The sequence below is a fragment of the Grammomys surdaster genome, unplaced genomic scaffold (assembly GCF_004785775.1).
Source record: "Grammomys surdaster isolate TR1022 unplaced genomic scaffold, NIH_TR_1.0 125187, whole genome shotgun sequence".
NCBI classification, from domain to species: Eukaryota; Metazoa; Chordata; class Mammalia; order Rodentia; family Muridae; genus Grammomys; species Grammomys surdaster.
The window spans coordinates 83,755-103,800 of NW_021620078.1; the positions used below are offsets into that span (position 1 = coordinate 83,755).

General features: G+C 42.2%; 1 protein-coding gene across 3 annotated transcripts; it reads left to right on the plus strand.

Moving 5' to 3' along the window:
* Positions 1-6,236: 6,236 nt before the first annotated feature.
* On the plus strand, positions 6,237-19,891 carry LOC114637164 (methylsterol monooxygenase 1). Of its 3 annotated transcripts, XM_028785351.1 has the most exons (8): positions 6,310-6,350; positions 6,642-6,740; positions 7,068-7,169; positions 10,581-10,865; positions 13,992-14,140; positions 15,131-15,257; positions 17,304-17,458; positions 18,842-19,891. In XM_028785351.1, the coding sequence occupies exons 4-8, from the start codon at positions 10,611-10,613 to the stop codon at positions 19,035-19,037; spliced, it is 882 nt and encodes a 293-aa protein (XP_028641184.1). In that variant the 5' UTR covers positions 6,310-6,350; positions 6,642-6,740; positions 7,068-7,169; positions 10,581-10,610; the 3' UTR covers positions 19,038-19,891. The 3 variants fall into 3 exon arrangements, with proteins under 3 accessions (XP_028641183.1, XP_028641184.1, XP_028641185.1); XM_028785352.1 differs by lacking the exon at positions 7,068-7,169; XM_028785350.1 differs by lacking the exons at positions 6,642-6,740; positions 7,068-7,169 and having other exon boundaries at positions 6,237-6,350.
* The last annotated feature ends 155 nt before the right edge of the window (positions 19,892-20,046 follow it).

The following is a 20,046-nucleotide window of genomic DNA, read 5'->3' on the forward strand; positions in this document are numbered from 1 at the left end:
CTTTAATATCAGTAGCACACAGATTAAAAAAAAAAAAGCAAATAGTCTTTTTTTTTATTTTTTTTAAATCTTTTTTTTTTAAGATTTATTTGTTAATTATATGTATGAGTACACCATCGTTGTCTTCAGACACACCAGAAGAGGTCATCAGATCCCATTACAGATGGTTGTGAACCATCATGTGGTTGCTGGAAATTGAACTCAGGACCTTGGGAAGAGTAGCCAGTGCTCTTAACCGCTGAGCCATCTTTCCAGCCCAGCAAGTAGTCTTGAAGAAGGAAAACAGTTGTGAAGCAACTGAGGATTTATGGCTTTGATAATAAATACAAAGAACTGGAGGATAGGGAATGGGTGGGGTACTGGGCACAGCAGAAAGGGTGCAACTGGAAGGAAGGAATAAGCTTGTGATTGTCAGCAGAAGACTCTAAAGAGTTAACTCATACTACTAACAAAAGTTATAATCAGAAAAGAAACACATGTTAAATTTCTCTGTAGTTGGTACAAACTGTTCCCATTTCAATAGACCCACATTACACAGTTGAAGTCTCCATTACAAATGGAGATAGAATTTCATCAGAAAGGTCCTGTGTTCACTTGATGAAACATGAATTTCCACATTAGTGCAGCCTTCCAGTGTAGCCATTATTAGCAAACATGCCAGGGGTCTAATGAATCTGGCACTCAGCCATGTCTAACAGCAGCACCAAGAGAAGGCAGGCATTCTCTTTCCCAGTCAGTTCCTAGAATGAGGAAGGAACAGCTCTTTCTCTTAACACAACATGGAATATTCCTGTGACGACATGTGTGCGGAGGGCCCTTACACACAGTAGTTCTCCAAAGATTATTTCCTGGGTAGCCAGTAGTTCAGTTTTACCCAATCAGGAGATCAGTATCAGATCCCACAAGACTGAGGGCTCAGCCTCTCCGTCCTGACTTCAGATGCCAACACTGTTACTTCTTCCCAACTGACTAGAAGCAGACAGCAGTGACACTCCCTCTTTGGGTGACTGACTCCTATTTGCTAAGAGAGCTCACAACTTGGGAAGACACATTCTGGTTTGCTTCATGTGTTTGTTCGTTTGTTTGTTTTCGTCAGACCGGGCCTCAAATGTAGCCTTAGCTGTCCTATGTAGACCAAGGTGGTCTTAAGAGATCTACCTACCTCTGTCTCCTGAGTGCTGGGACTGAAAGTTTGTGCCAGTACCCACAGCTTATATTCTGGTTTGGCTTTCGATATTGCAAAGCATACGGACTGAGATGTTTCTGTGGTAAGGCAAGGAAGGAGCTGTCATATTCTCAGAGCCAGCACTGTCTCAACCTCTCTAACCGGGCTTGCCTAATAGTCTCCTTTCCTGTGTGGGTGGGACCAAGATCTTTTAATCATCCATCAATCTGGTGACTGGTGTCTTCCTGGGGATCGGAGATGCCACACCCTAAGTAGTCTTATTAACTTAAACTGAGAAGTAAGCAACCTTTGCTCCCTGGGTACTCAGACTTTATGAAGAACGGCTTTAGGAGCAGTAACAGGGATAGGGCCAAGACCAAGTATATTCTGTGTGCTATGCCTCTAAACTCTGAGTCTATCAAAGTTACACCTATAACTTTCAATGTGTCTCCTAATTTAATATTAGTCTATTAGAATAACAGATTAACTCTTGGCTTTTCAAGCAGCCTTTTGTCTTGGATTTCTGGTTCTAGTTGTCTTGGCTTTCTGGTTCTAGCTTGCTTGCCAAGGTTTGTAAGTTGCTGGATTCCTAACTGATAGTAGGCGACTTTGGATATGCCTCCCTCCCCATTCCAACCTTCATTTCCCCAGTTTGAAATATCTGATAGTTCGTTGTTTTGCTTTTCTACTGACATGCAGACGAATTCCCCGAATGTTCTCTTACTGTGTAAGAAAGAGTTAGAAGTTGAGGCAGAGAAGCTCATAGAAATTTGAAAGCAGCCTCCTCCCTGAAGTAAATGGTTTTCACCCCTCGGCAAAGAAACTTTGCTTCCCAACTGGAAGAAACCATTACTGAACACCACAACTGATCAAAATCCAGAAAGTGAGATCATGTGGTGCTTAGTCCCAACAGATGCATCTATAACAGAATTCCTGCAGCTGAGGCTGGGGGATCATTGCAGAAGTGGGTGGAAAGATTGTATGAGCTTGAAGGACTGGGAGTTTGCTGAAAAGAGTCAGAAAAGACCCATGAAGTTTCATCACCATGGCTGAACAATACCTGAACAATAAAGATGAGACCACCAGACATGCTGACATGACACAGGGAAAGCTTAGGAGGCCTCGACCTAGACAAAGAACTACAGGTAACTAAGGAATGTGGAGATCAAGAGAAATAGTCTTCCTCAAAGAATCCCCATCCCCCACCCTATTGGTTATTCAAGACCAGGTGCTCATCCCTAAAGACATGCATACAAACAACATTATACAGACTGAGTGGGTTGTATCTTTATATTTATGAATATATATCTAACAACAGTCTTTTTTTAAAGACTATGAACTTGAGAGGAAACAAAAGGGAGTCCGGTGGAAGGGGTTGCAAGGAGGATAAGAAAAGGGGAAATGAGGTAATTTCAAAAAACTATTTAAAAAGAAAAGGAAGCAGTCAGGGCTTGAGTAAAGTGCAAAGCTAGACCTGCATACGTGTTTCTTGAGGGATCTGTACTGCCTGTTTCTCTTGAATTTACTTATTGGCTAAAAACAGAGAGGTCTAAGGTTGAGGTCAGTAGTGCATATGCTTCCAGACAACTTGGTCCTTTATTGTAAGGCCCTGACCTCTGCTGTGTATAGTATAACACTGTGCAAAAGGATGCCTTATTTCAGTTTGTCCTTAAGCACTTGGCCTTCTACAGACTTCCATGGCTGCTGGTGCTTCATTTTGGAGCAAAGGTTACATGGCCGAATAGAAGCATACTTTGGAATCTGTTTTCTTAGACTATAAGCACAGGCTTCTCCACTGTGTAAAGGAAAGTCTTCAGTGTGTTGAACCCACAGACACAGGTTTGTGTCCCATACTATGTTTGCCAGTTGTGAGTTTTAAGGAATTTCTGAGGCTTTGACTCTTACTTTATTATGACAAAATTAAGACAATGAGTTGTGTTATGTCACAATTTCAGAGGATTTGAAAAAAAAAAGTGCATGTTTTGTGCCTGAACCCCTAGATAGGTTGTATTTCACTGTGTTCACCCTTTGCTGCAGGAGAACCATCCAATTGGGCTACCATCTCTCTCGCTCCACTTCTGCCCAGCCATACATTTCCAAGGTTTGGGAACAGTCCAGGGATACATATGGTTCTTCTGGAGTTTAACACTAAATCTGAATCCATAACCAATGTTCCCTGAGCTCTTTTTGACCTGTGGCTTGCTCCTCAACGTCTCATACTGTTGGACTCTAAGATCCAAACCAGGGGATGTGCTCCTGCAGAAACACACAAAGACAGGGGATTCACTGCAAAAACATGAAGTTTAATGATAATAGTAACCAGTGCACAGGGGTTCCCTCGCATGCAGGCAAAAGGAGAACCCCCAGGTTGAAGCTAAGAGCAGTTTTTTTATACAGTTTAAGGGGTGGACTAGAGAAACAGTGACTAGGCACAATATGATTGGCAGAACAGTGTGGCTTTTAAACTGATTGGTCTTTGGGGAATGAGGTGGCAAGGACCTCCCTTGTCTGTAAATGGCAAGGATTGGTCCTGTGGGATGCTCTGGGCCTTCCTCACCTGCAGATGGGTTCCCTCCCCTGTGGTCTGAAGAATGTTAATCCTGTTAATCCCACAAGTGTCCTCTAACTAAGGAATGTGCTCCTCCTGGAATGTGTCCTGGGGCAGTTAATTTTTGAATTTAACTGAATTCCTACAATACATGCTAGGCAGGGGCTCTACCTCCCAGCCTACTGAATTTGATGGGTGAATATACTTGCTGAAGTGTCTACTGTTAAAAAAAAAAAAAAAAAAAAAAAAGGCAAACCTGCTAAGTCTGACCACACAGTTCTGATCCTTTCTGTACTTCACACAACCACAGACCGAGGCAGAGGGGAGAGCGGAGCTACAGCCCGGTCATGTGCACAGCCTCAGACAATAGGAAGCAGGAGATCTGGAGCTAGAATAGCCAAGCAAAGAAGTCCTGATCTGAGGTTAAGAGTTACAACCTTATACCCCTGGAGTAGCCAATCACCAGTCTCAGACTGTCCTGTGGAAAGAGTTGGTTCTGGGAGTGCAGCTCAGGTTACCCTTAATAGCTGGAGGAAGAATTGCTTAGGGAACCCCACTTTCTCTATGAAACACAGTTCACCTGACTCAGGCCTAACAACCGACCTGCGACCTTAACCTCACCAGAGACACATTCTTTTCCTTTGAGGTGACCTGCCTGCCTCCAATACTTTACAAAGAATATGTGTTCTAAAGGTATGGAATACTTAGCCATGAGTACAAAGTACATTGGATTCACCAGAAACACCTCTCAATGGAACTTGTTCAGAAGTTGAGACCAGAGTTGAAGGGGAGGAAAGACTGTCAGTTCCAGGCAGGGAGGGGAGGAACAATGACATCCTTTCTTTAGAAACTCTAAGATGACCTTCACACAGTGTGCACTTCAATGAAATTATATACTTTTCAAGAACGGAGCCAGGCTAGCCTAAATGATACCTTCGTGCAGTCATTTTTTATTAAATGATTGTGGTGGTGCATGCCCTTAATTCTAGCATTCATGTGGCAGAAGCAGGTGGATCTCTGTTCAAGGCTAGCCAGAGCTACATAATAACACCCAGTCTCAAACAAAAACAAAAACAAAACAACAGCAAAACAGCTATTTAAGCTATTTTAAAGATAAAAATCATGTTATATACCCCAGGCTGATCTCATACTCAGAACAATCCTGCTTTCAGCATCCCAAACACTGGAATTGCAAGCATATACCACCATTTCTGTTTTACTTATTTAGTTTTGTTTAGGGGCTTGTTCTTGTTTTGAGATAGGGCCTCCTCACGTAGCCTGATTGGCCTTGAACACGTTACATAAGCAAAGCTGATCTTGAATTTCTGATCCTCCTGGCTCTACCTGCCAAGAACCTGGGTTACACCACCACAGTGCTACAGTGGATATGGCCTTGTTTTTTTTAAAGACACTTTCTTTAAGGAAAAGATTGGCTTTCTGTTATCACATCATCTCTAGACAGGCTTTCGAAGTGGTGTAAAAGGAGCCTAGAGCTGTAGTCTAAGCTCTCCTGTCTCTGAGCACTCACACAAGTTACACACGCTTGGGTATTTTTAGCTCATTTGCTGGGTTAGGTCCAGGTCCTGACACCCCAGGGAGCTTTAGAGAACTCCCTTGACTTAGAACCAATTTCCACCTGCCTGTAGAATCCCAGCCCCCTAGAATGCTAAGCAAAAAGCTTTACCACTGAGCTGCCTTGCCAAGGCCTCAGCAGAACCATGCCACTCCCCCACATGGGAATGCTGGGAACTATATCCCTTAGAGTTATCGCAGGATGTACATTGCACTAGTACCCTATGGTCCATGTGCAGAAATTTATTAAGATAGTTACCTGGCTGAATGAGTGTAGCCTGAACATCTGAGGTTAATCCTCAGAACCACAAAGTAGAAGGGGAGAACCAGCTCCCCTTGTCAACACACACAGACAGACATAAAATGTAATAAAAAGAATAAAATTTTTAAAGAGCTTCACTTATTAAAGGACGTGGGAAGCAAGATGGATGTGACAGGCAGGAGGATTAGAGGTCAAGACTATCCTTGGATTACATATCTAGTTCAAAGGCCAGACTGTACATGAGACCTGTCCCAAGGAAGATCGAAATCCAGAATAAACCACAGGAAAGCAAGACCAAAACCTCAAATCAGTCTTTAAAACATTTATACTACTTTTTCTCCCGGGTGATGGATGAAGCCAAGCCAACGTGGGTAGCAAGATGCTACCCAGCGCGCCCACAGCACTGGGCAGCCTAGGAACCTTCAGCTTGGTTGCCAAGGCGACGCCGGGCGCGCGGCTGCCCCGCCCCGTCACGCCGTCACGCGCTCCCGCGGCGCCCCGCCTCCAGCTGCGCTGCCGCGCGGACGACTGGCTAGCCGCGCGAGTCTCACTATCCTCACTCCATCCGCTCAACCAATGGCCGGCGCCGCCAGGGATGCGTTGACGTGAGTCACACGCTGCCAGGCCTCGGCACGGACCAATCGCTGCACGGCGAGGGCAGGGCGGGAGTGGAGCGGACCAATTATGGCAGGAGGGCCCGGGCACGGCCTCCGGGCCCTGCCCCTGAGCCGGCAGAGATAGTGAGAAGGCCGCTGCACCTGCCCGGTCTAGCGCAGAGACCGCTGTCAATCGCGGGCCGCCAGGTAAGGAGCTCTCTACCCCAAGCCGGGTGGAGGACGTCAGAGACGGGGACCGGCGGGGTGGGGTCCGGCTAAGGCCCCTGAGGATGCGGTGGGAAGGAGCCGGGCTGTGCAAGACTGGGCAGGGAGGCTAGGTTCTTAAGTGATAGAACTGGAATACTAACACTTCCTGTCCTTTAAAGAGTTTGCAATCATCTGGAGTCTGGATCATTGACTTGAATCTTAAAACCTTTTTACAAAAACACCATCACCACGTGGGGGGATGTAAGGTGTGCTCTGTGTTTGTGGATCTAGGAAGATGTCCCAGAGGTACTGAAGGATGTGGTTCCATGCGAGAAACCGGACGAGAGGTCTAGTCTTCACCTGTAGGAGAACTACGCGTGAACTATGAAGGTTTAACTTATGTTTAAATGGATCATGACATTCTGCCTAAAGCTTCTCTAAACTTCAGTGCCAAAAGAGGGACTGGGATTGTCAGACAGGCTTTAAGTTAACCTACGAATACATTTCTTCATTTCTTTCATCCTTTTTATTTATTTTTTTTAATCTTAGAATCTAGTCTACCTGATTCAGATCAGATTTCCAGGCAAGCAGGCTGCTCAAAGCTGAGGAGGCAAGATATTAATTTCAACAAAGTCTGCTTTCCCCTGTCCTGTTTGATCACTTTCTCAGTCTGATGCTTTGTTTAACTACGTGCCCGTTTTCCTCTCTTCATTACAGAGCATGAACTCGGGGTAACTGAACTCTTGTCTCAGCATTGTGTGGAAGTTGGGAGACTTAGTCAAGGATGCTGATTTAGAGACTAGAGCACTTCCTGTGGAGGTGATGAAGTTCTTCAAGTTAGGCATGAAAACGTATTTGGGAGGGGCACCTGACGCACTTTATAGGATGCACTGAAGTTTGACCCAAAGCCAGACTGTCTATGAGTGGAGATGGCCAGCAGCCTTTGGATAATCAAAACCTAGATCAGGATAGGAGTTACGCATGATGGGTAACAGCATGTTCTTAAACCGGGGCACTCTGTTGTAAAATGAAAAAGGATAAAGGAGACTCATGTCCTTGGTAAGACTCCAACTTAGGAAGTAGGCAGAGGCAGGTGGATCTCTGTGAGTTCAAGGCCAGCCTGTTCCACAGAGTGGGTTTCAGGACAACTAGGGCTACACAGAGAAACCCTGTCTAGAAAAAAACAAAACAACACAGCACAGAGCAAAGCCAAAAGAACATAGGAAGGCTTATTCTTGAAAAGAATGAGGACAGATTATGAGGCCAGCAGGTACAGGAGGATAACGGGTGGGACAGGAGTGAGTTTGGAAGTCTGAGAGAAGGTGATTTACCTTCCTAGCATCTGTCACATAGACTAGGATAAGAGATTTGGTGTAGAAGTGGTAGAGCATTCTAAAAGTGCCTATTGTTGACTCTTCTAAGGCTATAAAAACACTATTGTTTTTTGAGATTATATGTCCTGTATCCTTGGCTGGCATTGAACTTTATATATTATAGCTAAGAATCATCTTGTACTTCTGATCCTCCTGCCTCTACTTCCCGAGTGCTGGGATTACATATATACTATACCTAGTTAGTGTGATGTTAGAAATGGAGCCCAGGGCTTTGTACATGCTAGCCACACACTTTACCAACTGAGCCCTAAAATACGTTTCTTGTCTTGTTTTGTGTCTTTATGGAATGGGCCATCAGTTCATAAATGACAAACGGCAGAGATATTTTCACAAAAGTGAGATTCGAAATGAAATTCATCATGTTTGATTGGTGACTGGTTAGGCTAACATTTATTAAATAGGTACCACATATTCTCCTTTAAGAGATTAAAATTATTAAAGTTGAGCTGGGTATGGTACCTTTAATCCCAAGAACTCAGAAGAAAGAGGCAGATGGATCTATGCATTCAAGGCCAGCCTGGTCTGCAAATTGAGTTCCAAGACAGCCAGAGCTACACAGAGAAACCCTGTCTCGGAAAGGGAAAGGAAAGGAAAATTGTATAGAAAATGTAACAGAGAAAAGTTCCTCTGTCACTTCACAGAGCACCACTATATAAAGTTATGTCCAGTACATTTTTGTGTGTGTGTCTATATACTGCATACAGAGAAAGTACATGATTTATATAAAAACCAGGGGCTTCTGTTTTATACAGTCATATTTGGCCCTTCCTATACATGCTATTCTGTGAGTGTGTCTTGGGTTTTAATTTAATTTTTATTACTTTTATATAGGGTGGGCACTTGGGAGGACCAACATCATACACGGAACTGCAGGTACCTGGAGGCCCAGATGAGGGAATCTGGTCTCTTGGAACTGGAGTTAGAGGCAGTTGTGAGCCACCCAATGTGGATGCTCAGAACCAAGCTCAGGTCCAGCCAGAGCCTCTGTGTTACTCACCACCAATCCATCTCTCCAGCCCCTGCTTTTTCTTTTTTTTTCTCTTCTTTTCAGAATAAAAGTATGGGGCTGGAGAGATGGCTTAGTGGTTAAGAGCACTGACTACTCTGCCAGAGGACCTGGGTTCAATTCCCAGCACCCACATGGCTGCTCACAACTGTCTGTAACTCCCAGATCTACTCAGATATACATGCAGGTGGAACAGCAGTGCACATAAAATAAGAATAAATATTTTTTAAAAAAAATGAATGAAAGTATAACTGCTTGCATTTTAGAATGAGGAGTGCGAGGTTTCAGTGACAGATGCTGTGCATAGCTGGGTGCTGAAGTGCTGGGAGGGCAGGACTGTGCATAAACAGTTTCTCACACACTGCACAACTTATCGTTTTGTTTGTTTGTTTATTTCCTATGTAGTTCAGGCTCACTTTGAACTCTCAGCAATCCTCCTGCCTCAGCCTCTCACCACTGGCATTATAGATGTGAGCTTCCTGCTTAGCTCCCTCATTCTTATAAACAGCTGCATTATTACCTATGGAAGGATTTGATAACATTTATGTAACTCATCTCTTGCTTATGGACTTGAATATTCTTCTTACTCTGTTGCTAGTTAGAAGCTATGCTTCTTTAAAGCTTATTGTGTTTGTCTTCCTCACATGAGTTAAAAGATAGAGTTGTTTCTGGATTATATCAACACTGCTGGGTTTCATTCTTGGTTTTTTAGGTTTTATGGCAAATGATAAACGGATTTGTCCCAAGCCAACAGTGTAGATGATGCCCCTTTGCACACCAGGCCTGAGCAATAGGTGTTGCTGAATATTAAAAGGTTTGCCATCTTGGCAAAAGTATCTTTTGGGGGGTATAGTTCCTCCTTTGAGGGAAGAAAGTTTCTTGGTTTGTGTGGGCTTGCCTGCCTGTGAGTGCCCTGGGAGGCTAAAGGTCAACATGGGTTCAGTTTGCTCTGTACCTTATTTTTTCAGATGGCTGTCACTGAGCCTAGAGCTGGGGTCACAGTGTGAGTGCTGGGGTCATAGATGCCTCTGCTATGTTTATGTGGGTGCAGGGAGCCTGACGCCAGTCCTGTGCTCATACTGCGAGCACTCTGTATGAGCCATCCCCACCACCCCTAACAGCCTATGGGGACCATTTAGCTTTATTGTTCTATGAACTGCCTGTCTATGAATAGCCTTTGATATTTTTTCCACTGGGTTTTTCTAAAACACACTGTGTCCCTTTTTTATCATGTGTTGGGATGCTTTTTGGATTTCACGTTTGATCTCTGACCTTGTTTACCAGTGGCGTTTTGTTCCTGCCAGCACTTTTACATAGTCACTTTGGGCAAACTTCTTGGTTTCTTTTTGGTTTTAAGTCGTTTGCATGTACATGTGTGTGTGTGTGTGTCTGTCTGTCCATGCGTGTGCACGTGTGTATGTGTGTGTGTGTATCTGTGTGTGCATGTGTGTGTAAATCAGAGGACAATTGTGTGGAGTGGGTTTTCTCTGTGTGTGTGTAAATCAGAGGACAGTTGTGTGGAGTGGGTTTTCTCTCTGTCTTTACTTGGGTTCCAGGGATTAAACTTGAGCGGCAAGTGCCCACTGAGCCATCTCGACAGCCCAAGCCTGATGCTTGATGAAATTAAGTTTTTCCACAGAGACTACAGACTGAAAATCTCTTTAAAGATAGCTTTTAATTCCCTTCCCACTGTTCTTTGAGATATTGTGGTAGAAAGGAACATTTAGTCTTTAATGCAATGTACAAATAGAGATGGTGCTAGCACTCAGTAGACTTTGTATGCTCTTTTTCCGAATTTCAGTGCTGTATCTATCTGTTTACTTACTCCAGGAATAGAAGGCTCTTCGCAGAGATTTGAAAATGGCCACAAACAAAAGTGCTGGCATCTTCAGCTCCGCATCCCTGGCTGTGGAGTATGTGGATTCACTGCTGCCTGAGAACCCTCTGCAGGAGCCCTTTAAGAATGCGTGGGTCTACATGTTGGATAACTATACAAAGTTCCAGATTGCAACCTGGGGCTCCCTGATAGTTCATGAAGTCGTCTATTTCTTGTTCTGTTTACCTGCATTTCTCTTCCAGTTTATACCTTACATGAGAAAGTACAAGATTCAAAAGGTAAGTGTGACACACTTGTGAAATACTGAAAGTGATGCTGATTTTTCCAGAACACAGAGCTTTGAGAGACACAACAGTACTGTCCAGTAGAAATAGAATGCAGCCACTTACATAGGCAGCTTAAGAAGGTAATAAGGGAGTAGGGAAGTTAATTTTCATAATATGTTTTATTTAACTCAATAATGCTTGGGTGTTATTTCACCAACTAGCCCAAATTAAACTGCTTCAGGAGACATCCTGGTGTTTTTATTTTCATAGTTGTGTGAACGTCAGTGTGTGTTTATGCTAATTTTGAAAGTGCTTGTGCCATGTGCTGCTAGTTGACGGTCGGCTACACAAAATAACTGTAGATCATGATTGATGGCGTTTCAAAGAATTGTCTGTAAAGGTGGACTTTAGAAGCTGTAAGGCTTATCTCATTGGGGTTTATAAATTCTAATTTTCAAACTAGCTGGCAGGTGTAGCGTATGTATTTAAACTTGCTCAAGGCCCTGAATTTAGTCATTGGCACATCTGGGTTTTTTTCCTAGCCCCACCTGTGCACCCCAATTCTGATTAAAAATAAGAAACTATTTGGGGGGGAAGGAAATGTGCACATGGGGTGGTGGCCGCTCTGCTGCAGTTCCTTCTCCTCCCCCCACACTCTCAGCAGATCTAATTGGCTGTTAATATGCAAAGATTCCATATATACAGCATATTAAATGCAAAGATTCCACATATACAGCATAGAACTGCCAGCAGCTTTTATGTGGTCCCACATCAGGGGGTAATGTCCCCTGTGTCTTCATATTTGTTTCAATGTATTAGATGTGTCTTGCAAGACCTCTGTGTGCATGACAAGTACTCAGATATGCACCGTACTTTGTCTTAGTTTTAAACAAAGATAGCAGAATGCACTGTCACTAATAAATAGGCTATTTGCTTAGCATGGTTTCTGAGATGCATTTGGACAAGTATAGAGACAGAAAAGACTTATCAGCATTTAGTACTCCAATATTAGTTCTTGTTTTGAGAAAACATCCCGTGTATATCCCAGGGTGGCCTTCAACTTGGGATTTTCTGACTTTTGTTTTAATACCACCATTGGCTAGTCTAAACAGTCATAACCAGCTAAACTCAAGGGCACACAGCAGTGGCAAAAAATAGATGCTGAGCGTTTGTCTGCTTTGCTGGGTGTGCAGGTCATGTCTCGTCAGTGTCTTGGCTTTGTGGCCTCTCCCAGTGAGTCACTATAAGGAAGGGCTCACACAGGTTCCTCTGTAGCTAACCCAGGGGTACCTAGGACTCTAGACCAAGAGGAGAATAGGGAAAGGGAAAAAAAAGAGAGCAGCCCAGAGGCTCCTGTCAGCTTTTGTCAAAGTCAGAACACTTCCAAGGTGCTTTTGATGAAAGGACCAGAACTGAGAAACAACTCAGTTAGAATGCCATGAATTCTGAGTCTCTGAAGTAACTCGGGCCATTGTGTGTCACCACTGACTCATTAAGAAGGGAGGCTGAGTCACCATGTGGCTAGGAACCTAAAGCATCCTTTCTTCCTCTGCCGCCCTCTATAGCTGACTGCCTGGTCACAGGTGGTGGTACCCTTTCCAGAGAAAAGCCGTTTTAGCTCAGGGTGTGTGGGTGGCCTTAAAAGGAAGCTTGGCAGGACAAAGAATAAGCTGGGCTGGGAATGTAGTCCATGTGGGAGTGCTAGCCTAGCACACACAGGTCTGTGGAATACAGTCAGCACCAGCACACACACAGAAGCCATGAAACCCACATCCTAATAGTTTACACCTAATGAAAGGCTGAATAGAGTGGCCGTAAGTCGGTACTCTGTGCCGTCTTTTAAAGTTTCACTGCCATCAACATCCAGGCTGTGAATTTTTTCAGTACTTACGTAGTGATGTCAAATCAATACAAACTCACATAACATAAAGGGGCTGAGAAGTAAATAAATCTTGTAGCTCTGTAGTAGAGCGTTTGGCTAGCTTGAGCAAGACCTGGAGCCCGGTAGAGGCCATGGGAATCTCAGTGAGTTTGAGGGCAGTCTGGTCTACATCGTAAGTTCTAGGTCAGTCAAGGCTACATAGTGAGACCTTATTTCAAAAATAACAATGATACAGAATAAAGCAAAATAAAGTAAAATAAAGGAATAAAAAGGAAGGCAGACAGACCCTGGGCTGTATCCTCACACCTCATTAATTAATTAAATGAAAAAAAAAAACAAAAAGAAAGGAAGAAAGAAAGAAGGAAAGGAAGAAAGAAAGAAAGAGAAAAATGGTGGAGGCCACTTCTGTTTGTGAATTGTGCACCACAGGCTATGATTAAAACATATACAAAATGATTCATGTCTTTTCTTCAGTGCTTTAGAAAGTCCAAGATAACATAGTCAAGAATTAAATTAACACATAGAACACTTTTTTTTTAATTTAAAAAAATTGCCCTTGCCTCCACAACAAGTGTGGCATACACATGAGACCCTAGTGCTTGGGTGGAGGCAGGAGGATCAGGTTCAAGGCTATTCTCTGCTACTTAGAGGAAGTTTGAGGCCATAAGATACATGTCAGGCTCGCTCAAAAAATACTGCACACCTCCCCCTCACCAAAAAAATAATATATTTTAATATTTATATATAATATTTAATATTTATAATATATTATCTATATAATATATATGCATAAATATATATAACTCATAGCTCTGCCGTCATGTGTAGACAGAAGGGACTTATTTCTGTAGATGAATACCACTGACTATCTGGTTGCAGTGAGCTACCCTTGTAATAAAGGCTTCCAGCTGCTGCTTGTGGGGCTTTCTGTGGGGCACTCAATGGAAACAGAATGTAACTTACTTCTTTCAAAACTTCTTTAAGTGTCTCATGGGCAGCAAAACCTGGAGAGCTAGTTGTTTCTTATGTTAGTTTTAGGTTCCTATCACCATATTTGTTATTAACCTTTTTTACACCTGTTTAAAGTAATTGTCTTATCTGTTAAGATCACGTGCCACTGTAGTAGAAACTGAACACAGCACAGAACTGTGGGATTATGTATATTAGAGAAAATTTTAAGAATTTATTTCTACCTGTTCAACTGAACTATTGATAGCTGACTACTTTTAAATATTGTGATTTTTTTTCCCCTATAGGATAAACCAGAAACCTTCGAAGGCCAGTGGAAGTGTTTAAAAACACTTCTATTTAATCATTTTTGTATCCAGTTGCCTCTGATTTGTGGAACATACTATTTTACAGAGTTTTTCAATATTCCTTATGATTGGGAAAGAATGCCAAGATGGTATGTCACTGATAATTTGACATTCATATTCATTCATGGTTTATTTTTAAATTACATTTTGCTTAATGTTCATCTTCTTCGTTTAGTTAATACCCTAAAATTTACTATGTTCTCATATAACTGGATATACATGGACCAGAACCTAGCTACACTTTTTGAAATGACTCCTTTAAACAGGATGTGCTAGCACACACCTGTGGTCCCAGCACTCAGGAGGTGAAGGTGGGCAGGCCTGAAGCTGCAGAATCCTCCTGAGCTACATAGCCAGTCCATAGCCTGCCGGGGATACAGTGAGACCTTGTCTCAAAAAAAGAAAAGAAAAGAAATGAAATGAAACAGTCGAATCTTTTCTGAACTATGTACATGTTTTTTCTTGTTATTTGCTAAACAACAGTACAACAATTACACAGTATGTATGTTAGATATTGTTGAGTAATCTAGAGATAATTACATGAGGGGGTTACAAAAGCTTCCTACTACTAAATATTTCAGTATTTAAATAAGATGATTGAGCATATTGACATAATAAATTCCTTTTCATCATTTTATTTAAATTAAGTATTTCTGTGATAGAAAAAGCAATGGCTTTACTGTTAACTTCAGATTGCTTTTTAAACTGATTTTATACCCAGGTCTTTGGCAACATAAATGGAATTAGGGTCACAGTCCTTAACCCCCACTTTCATATTGAAACATGTAGCCTTATCTCCCAGTATTGTTTCTTTGAAAGCAAATCTCACTGTGTGGCCCTGGCTGCCTTTGAGCCCACTGTGTAGGCCAGGTTGACCTCAGACTCATAGAGGGAGGTCTGCCTGCCTCCGCCTCCCAAGGGCTGGATTTAAAGGTGCAAGCCAGCACACCCAGCTTAGCTCTAAAAGCTGCGAGGATTTGATGTGCAGTTAGATCAAGCTGGGTATCCGGTTTATTTTATGTCTGAGCAGCAGCCTACGCCATGGCTACTTTGTACTCATCCCTCTTTGCCTCTCACAGGTATTTAACTTTCGCAAGGTGTCTGGGCTGTGCAGTCATTGAGGACACTTGGCACTATTTCCTGCACAGACTCCTTCACCACAAGAGGATTTATAAATACATTCATAAAATACATCACGAGTTTCAGGTATGTTAGAGTCACAGTTCAGGCTTTGTCTACTGAGGTGGAAAAACCTGGTTTATTGTTTGTACAGTTTAAGAGCTACCGGTGGTATTTTGTCTCATGTCCTTTTTTTTTTTTTTTTTGCGTTTTAGTGTGTGTGTGTGTGCATGCACACACATGATGTGGTGGGTAGGATACATGTAGGGTCAGAGAACATCTTTGTGGAGTCAACTCTCTTTAAAATATAAATATATATTAAATATCATTTAATTAATATCATATTTGATTAATATATTAAATGTTATATATATTTATAAAATATCTTTATGTGCCTGGGTATATATGTGTTCACCCCATGTTTAAATGCTCTCAGAGCCAGAAGAGGGTGTTATGGATCCTGGGAACTTGTGTCCATGTAAGAGCAAGTGCTTTTAACCACCTGCCCATCTCTCCAGCCCTCTCCCTTCTACCTTTTGATACAGGCTCTAGAAATCAAAAACAACTGCAGGCTTGCATAGCAAGCATCTTTACCCCCTGAGCCAGCTCTCGGTCCTCTCTATTTCCTTTCCTTATTGGCATCACATGATGGACATGTACATACAGAACCATGCCTAACAGTTTTCTTCATTGTCAGATTCTCATGGTAGGACCCAGAGAGATAACTGAATGGTTAAGAGCCCGTCTTGTAGAAGATCTGAGCTCAATTCCTAGCACCTGTATTATGCCACTCATAATCACAGGCTCCTGTTCTCATGTGTATACATGCACACATATATGTAGTTAAAGGTAGAGCTATATATAAATTCATGATAGACCGAGACTTTAAAGACTTACACAGAACAGTTGAGGTTCTCATCCTCTCATCCCATCAGGATGTTCAGAAGGCTGGCCTGATATAACTAGATGCCTGGCAGATTGGTAGTGGCCATAGTAATACTAGGTTTAAATAAATAACACTAATAAACAATAAGCACTTAACTATCTAAACTAAAGCAACTACTCAGTTGAAGTACATTTTCAGAATAGATTATGTTTTAAGTCAAAGCTGCTTTCATCTAGGTCTCAGTGGATACCTGAAACCATGGATAAGATGCCATACTAATAACTAAGACAGCTAAAAGTAATTACTGGGCAGAGTGATTCTCATTGGGAGGGCTGAGGCTGAGAGGACATTACACAGAACAGTACGCAATTTAAAACATTTCTCAAGTATTCCCACTTAATACTTCAGGACAATAGTTAATCTGGGGTAAATGTAACCTGGGAAAACAACCATGATTGAGGATGGCCTCCTGAATATGCATAGATGCTCCCTTGTGGTAGAGTAACTACAGATTCATAAGTTAAATATTAGCAGCTAAGGGCCCAATGACTTGAGTTTGATCCCTGCATCCTACAAGGTGGTGAGAGAAAACTGACTCCTAAGGCTGTCCTTTGACCTCAATGCACGTGTACATGAGCACACACACACAAATAGAGAAATAAGTGTTTACTTAGAGAGGAAGCCAGATAAGAGCTAATACTAAGACATTCATATCGATCAATCTTTTGATTGATTAGAAATTTGCTGAGAACTGCTGTATATATATATCTGGATTACTGTCATTACTTACAGAAACGATATAATTTTATAAAACTGTGTGTATGCATTAGGCTTCTCCAGAGAACATCAACACAAAGCTAATATGAACGTAGGTTTATCTGCAGTCTGGAAGAATGTATCTATAATCCCAACAGTAAAGCTAAGGCAGGGGCATCGTGAGTACAAGACCAACTTCAGCTATATAGATCATGTCTCAAAAAGAAAAAAAAAATGATTTTTCAGTATGAGGCCCAAGTGTTGCAGAGAAAAAAAGCTGGAAAATGAAGGATGGTCTCTGTAGCTGTGTGTGAATCCCTTCTTCCTTGGGAAGCCTCTCTCTTGCTCTTAAGTCCTCAGACTCACTAAATGGGGAATAAAATCTGCTGGTACAGACATTAACCACGTCACAGCACAGTTGGACGCTAGCAAGTCGACACATGAGTTAACGATCACAATATAGTAAGGAATTCTTGCCCTGTGTGTTTTAGGCTCCGTTTGGAATGGAAGCAGAATATGCACATCCTTTGGAGACCCTGATTCTCGGGGCTGGATTTTTCATTGGAATTGTGCTTCTGTGTAATCACGTCATTCTTCTGTGGGCATGGGTGACCATGCGTTTGCTAGAAACCATCGATGTACACAGGTGAGTGATGCTTTTGTTCAGGTAAAAGAGATCATTTTTCTATTTTCTGGTGTGTTGGTGTGCTTGTGTGTGTGGATGCATGTTTTTATGTATGTGGGGGTATGTGTAAATATGACCACTCTTCCAAGGCAGGGTTTCTCAGTCAAACCCAGAACTGGGACAGTCTCCAGTCTTGCTAACCAGCTTGCATCTGTGGCTATCCCATCCCTCCCTTTTGAGGCTTAAATTACAGACAGGCCACCCAGCTTTTATGTGGGTTTCTGGAGATTTGAGCTCCAGTCCTCAGGCCTGCACAACAAACACTTTTAAGCACTAGCCATGTCTCTTTTTTTTTTTTTTTTTTTTTTTAAAGATTTATTTATTTATTATATATGAATACACTGTAGCTGTCTTCAGACACACCAGAAGAGGGCATCAGATCTCATTACAGATGGTTGTGAGCCACCATGTGGTTGCTGGGATTTGAACTCAGGACCTCTGGAAGTGCAGTCAGTGCTCTTAACCACTGAGCCATCTCTCCAGCCCCCTTTTTTTTTTTTTAAGAGGATCATAATCGCTGAATAAAAAAGTTCAAGTAATAGATGTTTTTATAGACTGATCTGTTACCATTCACTAAGTGGTAATGGCGTACTGCTTGTCTTGTCAAGCAAAGTGCTAAGTGCTGCTGCAGTGAACCTCAGTCCTAAGAGTGTGTTGAAGCCTGGAGCCTCTGTCATATTAGGCCGCTGCTGGTCTCTGGGTAGGGCTGTCGAAAGCCCGCACTTAGGGAAACCACTTCTTGTAATATGTACATGTTTTAGATGCTTCCTTTCCCCAGATTGGAGACCAGATAAAGAGTTATGGCCAATTTTAGATACCAAGATTAAAGAGAATAGACCAAACAAGATTCTTTTTGAAGTCATTTACCCTCCCAACTTAAACAGCACAGTAGCATTTTAATTTTTAAAAATGCTTGACGCTAATCCCACACAACCTTTTCTTAATACAAGTAGCATTACGGACATCACCCTTTCATTTCCTGGTGTCATATTTCCATGTATCTTTTAAGGTTGTCCAATTTCCCTAACATACTTTTTCCTGTATTTTTGTGTTATTGTTGTTGTTGTCTTTCCAGCTAGGGCCTCAAAGCCCATGCTGACCTGGAATTCACTTGTAATGCAGGCTGGCTACATGTGGATAGTCCTTCTGTTCAGCCTCCCAAAAACTGGGGATAGAGTGTCTGCCACCACACCCTGCCCAGTTTTTATCTTTTTGTAAGCATATGAGGAATTAAATGATTTGGCTAAAGAAGAATGCTTCTTGTTAATGAGCATGTGACTGTTAATGAAGATACCATTCATTCAACATGTGTCTTGTAAATAACCCGTATCCTTTGCATTTCAGTGGTTACGATATTCCTCTCAACCCGCTGCACTTCATCCCTTTTTATACGGGTGCTCGGCACCACGATTTCCACCACATGAACTTCGTTGGGAATTACGCCTCCACCTTCACATGGTGGGACAGAATCTTTGGGACAGATGTCCAGTATCATGCCTACCTTGAAAAGATGAAAAAGCTTGGGAAAAAGTCTGAGTGAATACCCTAGCTCTACGCCTTCCTCAACTGCAGCTAGCAACTAACATTGCTTCTGGGGAGCAGAAATAGGCATGTGTCTTGGCTGCTACGTGATAAGAAGAACATTAACGACCTTTAACTATCTTCCAGATGAGAACTTCTCTACTTTATATTCAAGATCTGTATATGTGGGAACAGATGAACATATATATTTAAGTACAGTTTTCAGGAGGAGGTTTTAAAGGCCATATTGCTACCCTCACCTAAAGGTTTCAGGAACTGGAAGAAGTATTAATGTCCAACTCACCACTTCATGCTACCCAAGGCTGAAGTTGACGTTGCCTTCTAAGCCTTTTGCATACACTGGTCAGTTCAGAAAATTCTCAACAATAATGTTTGCCTTCTAGTTTAAGACACAGTGTTTTTTAGAATTTACCTGAAATGAAAATATCACAAAGTAAATATATCAGCTGGTGATCGAGTGACTGAAACCCGACTCTGGTCTGGGGTTGACCAGTTCAAGACTATTCTTTCTGTGAAGGATTGTTTGATTGTAGTAATTTTATTGATCTTGTAAATTGGCTTATTTCCTACGTGATGTACATAGAATATTATAGTCTAAAGATTTTCAAGTTACTTGTGTTTTTAAATTGAGGAACCCCACTTCCGCTGTCCACTCACTCGTCTTTGTGTGTCAGGTGGTCATTGAAGTCGCACCTTGAGCTTTGTGAATTCACTTCTCTATTTGCACCGGGAGCTGGTAAAAAAAATGTGATTTTTGTCTGATCCTCTGGTTTTCATCGTTGAAGATTAGCTGTCATGTTTTATTCTTATAAGGAGAAGCACAGAAATCATTAAAGTACCTTTTACAATAAAGGAATGGTTCCATTTTTTTCTTGCCGAGCTTGGCTGGTAGTTTCATTGTGTCCTTAGGTGACTTACCTGTAGGGGGAACTCCACTAACCTAGGGAACAGCTTGCTGGCCTTAAATGGTTTTCCACACAGGTATAAGGATATATGTTCTAGGCCAC

Bases quoted from the DNA above. Each gene is read 5' to 3' on its own strand.
- LOC114637164 (XM_028785350.1), top strand. From the start codon at position 10,611: ATGGCCACAAACAAAAGTGCTGGCATCTTCAGCTCCGCATCCCTGGCT. The intron at 10,866-13,991 runs GTAAGTGTGACA...TTTCCCCTATAG, and splicing joins GAAAGTACAAGATTCAAAAG to GATAAACCAGAAACCTTCGA. The intron at 17,459-18,841 runs GTGAGTGATGCT...TTTGCATTTCAG, and splicing joins GAAACCATCGATGTACACAG to TGGTTACGATATTCCTCTCA.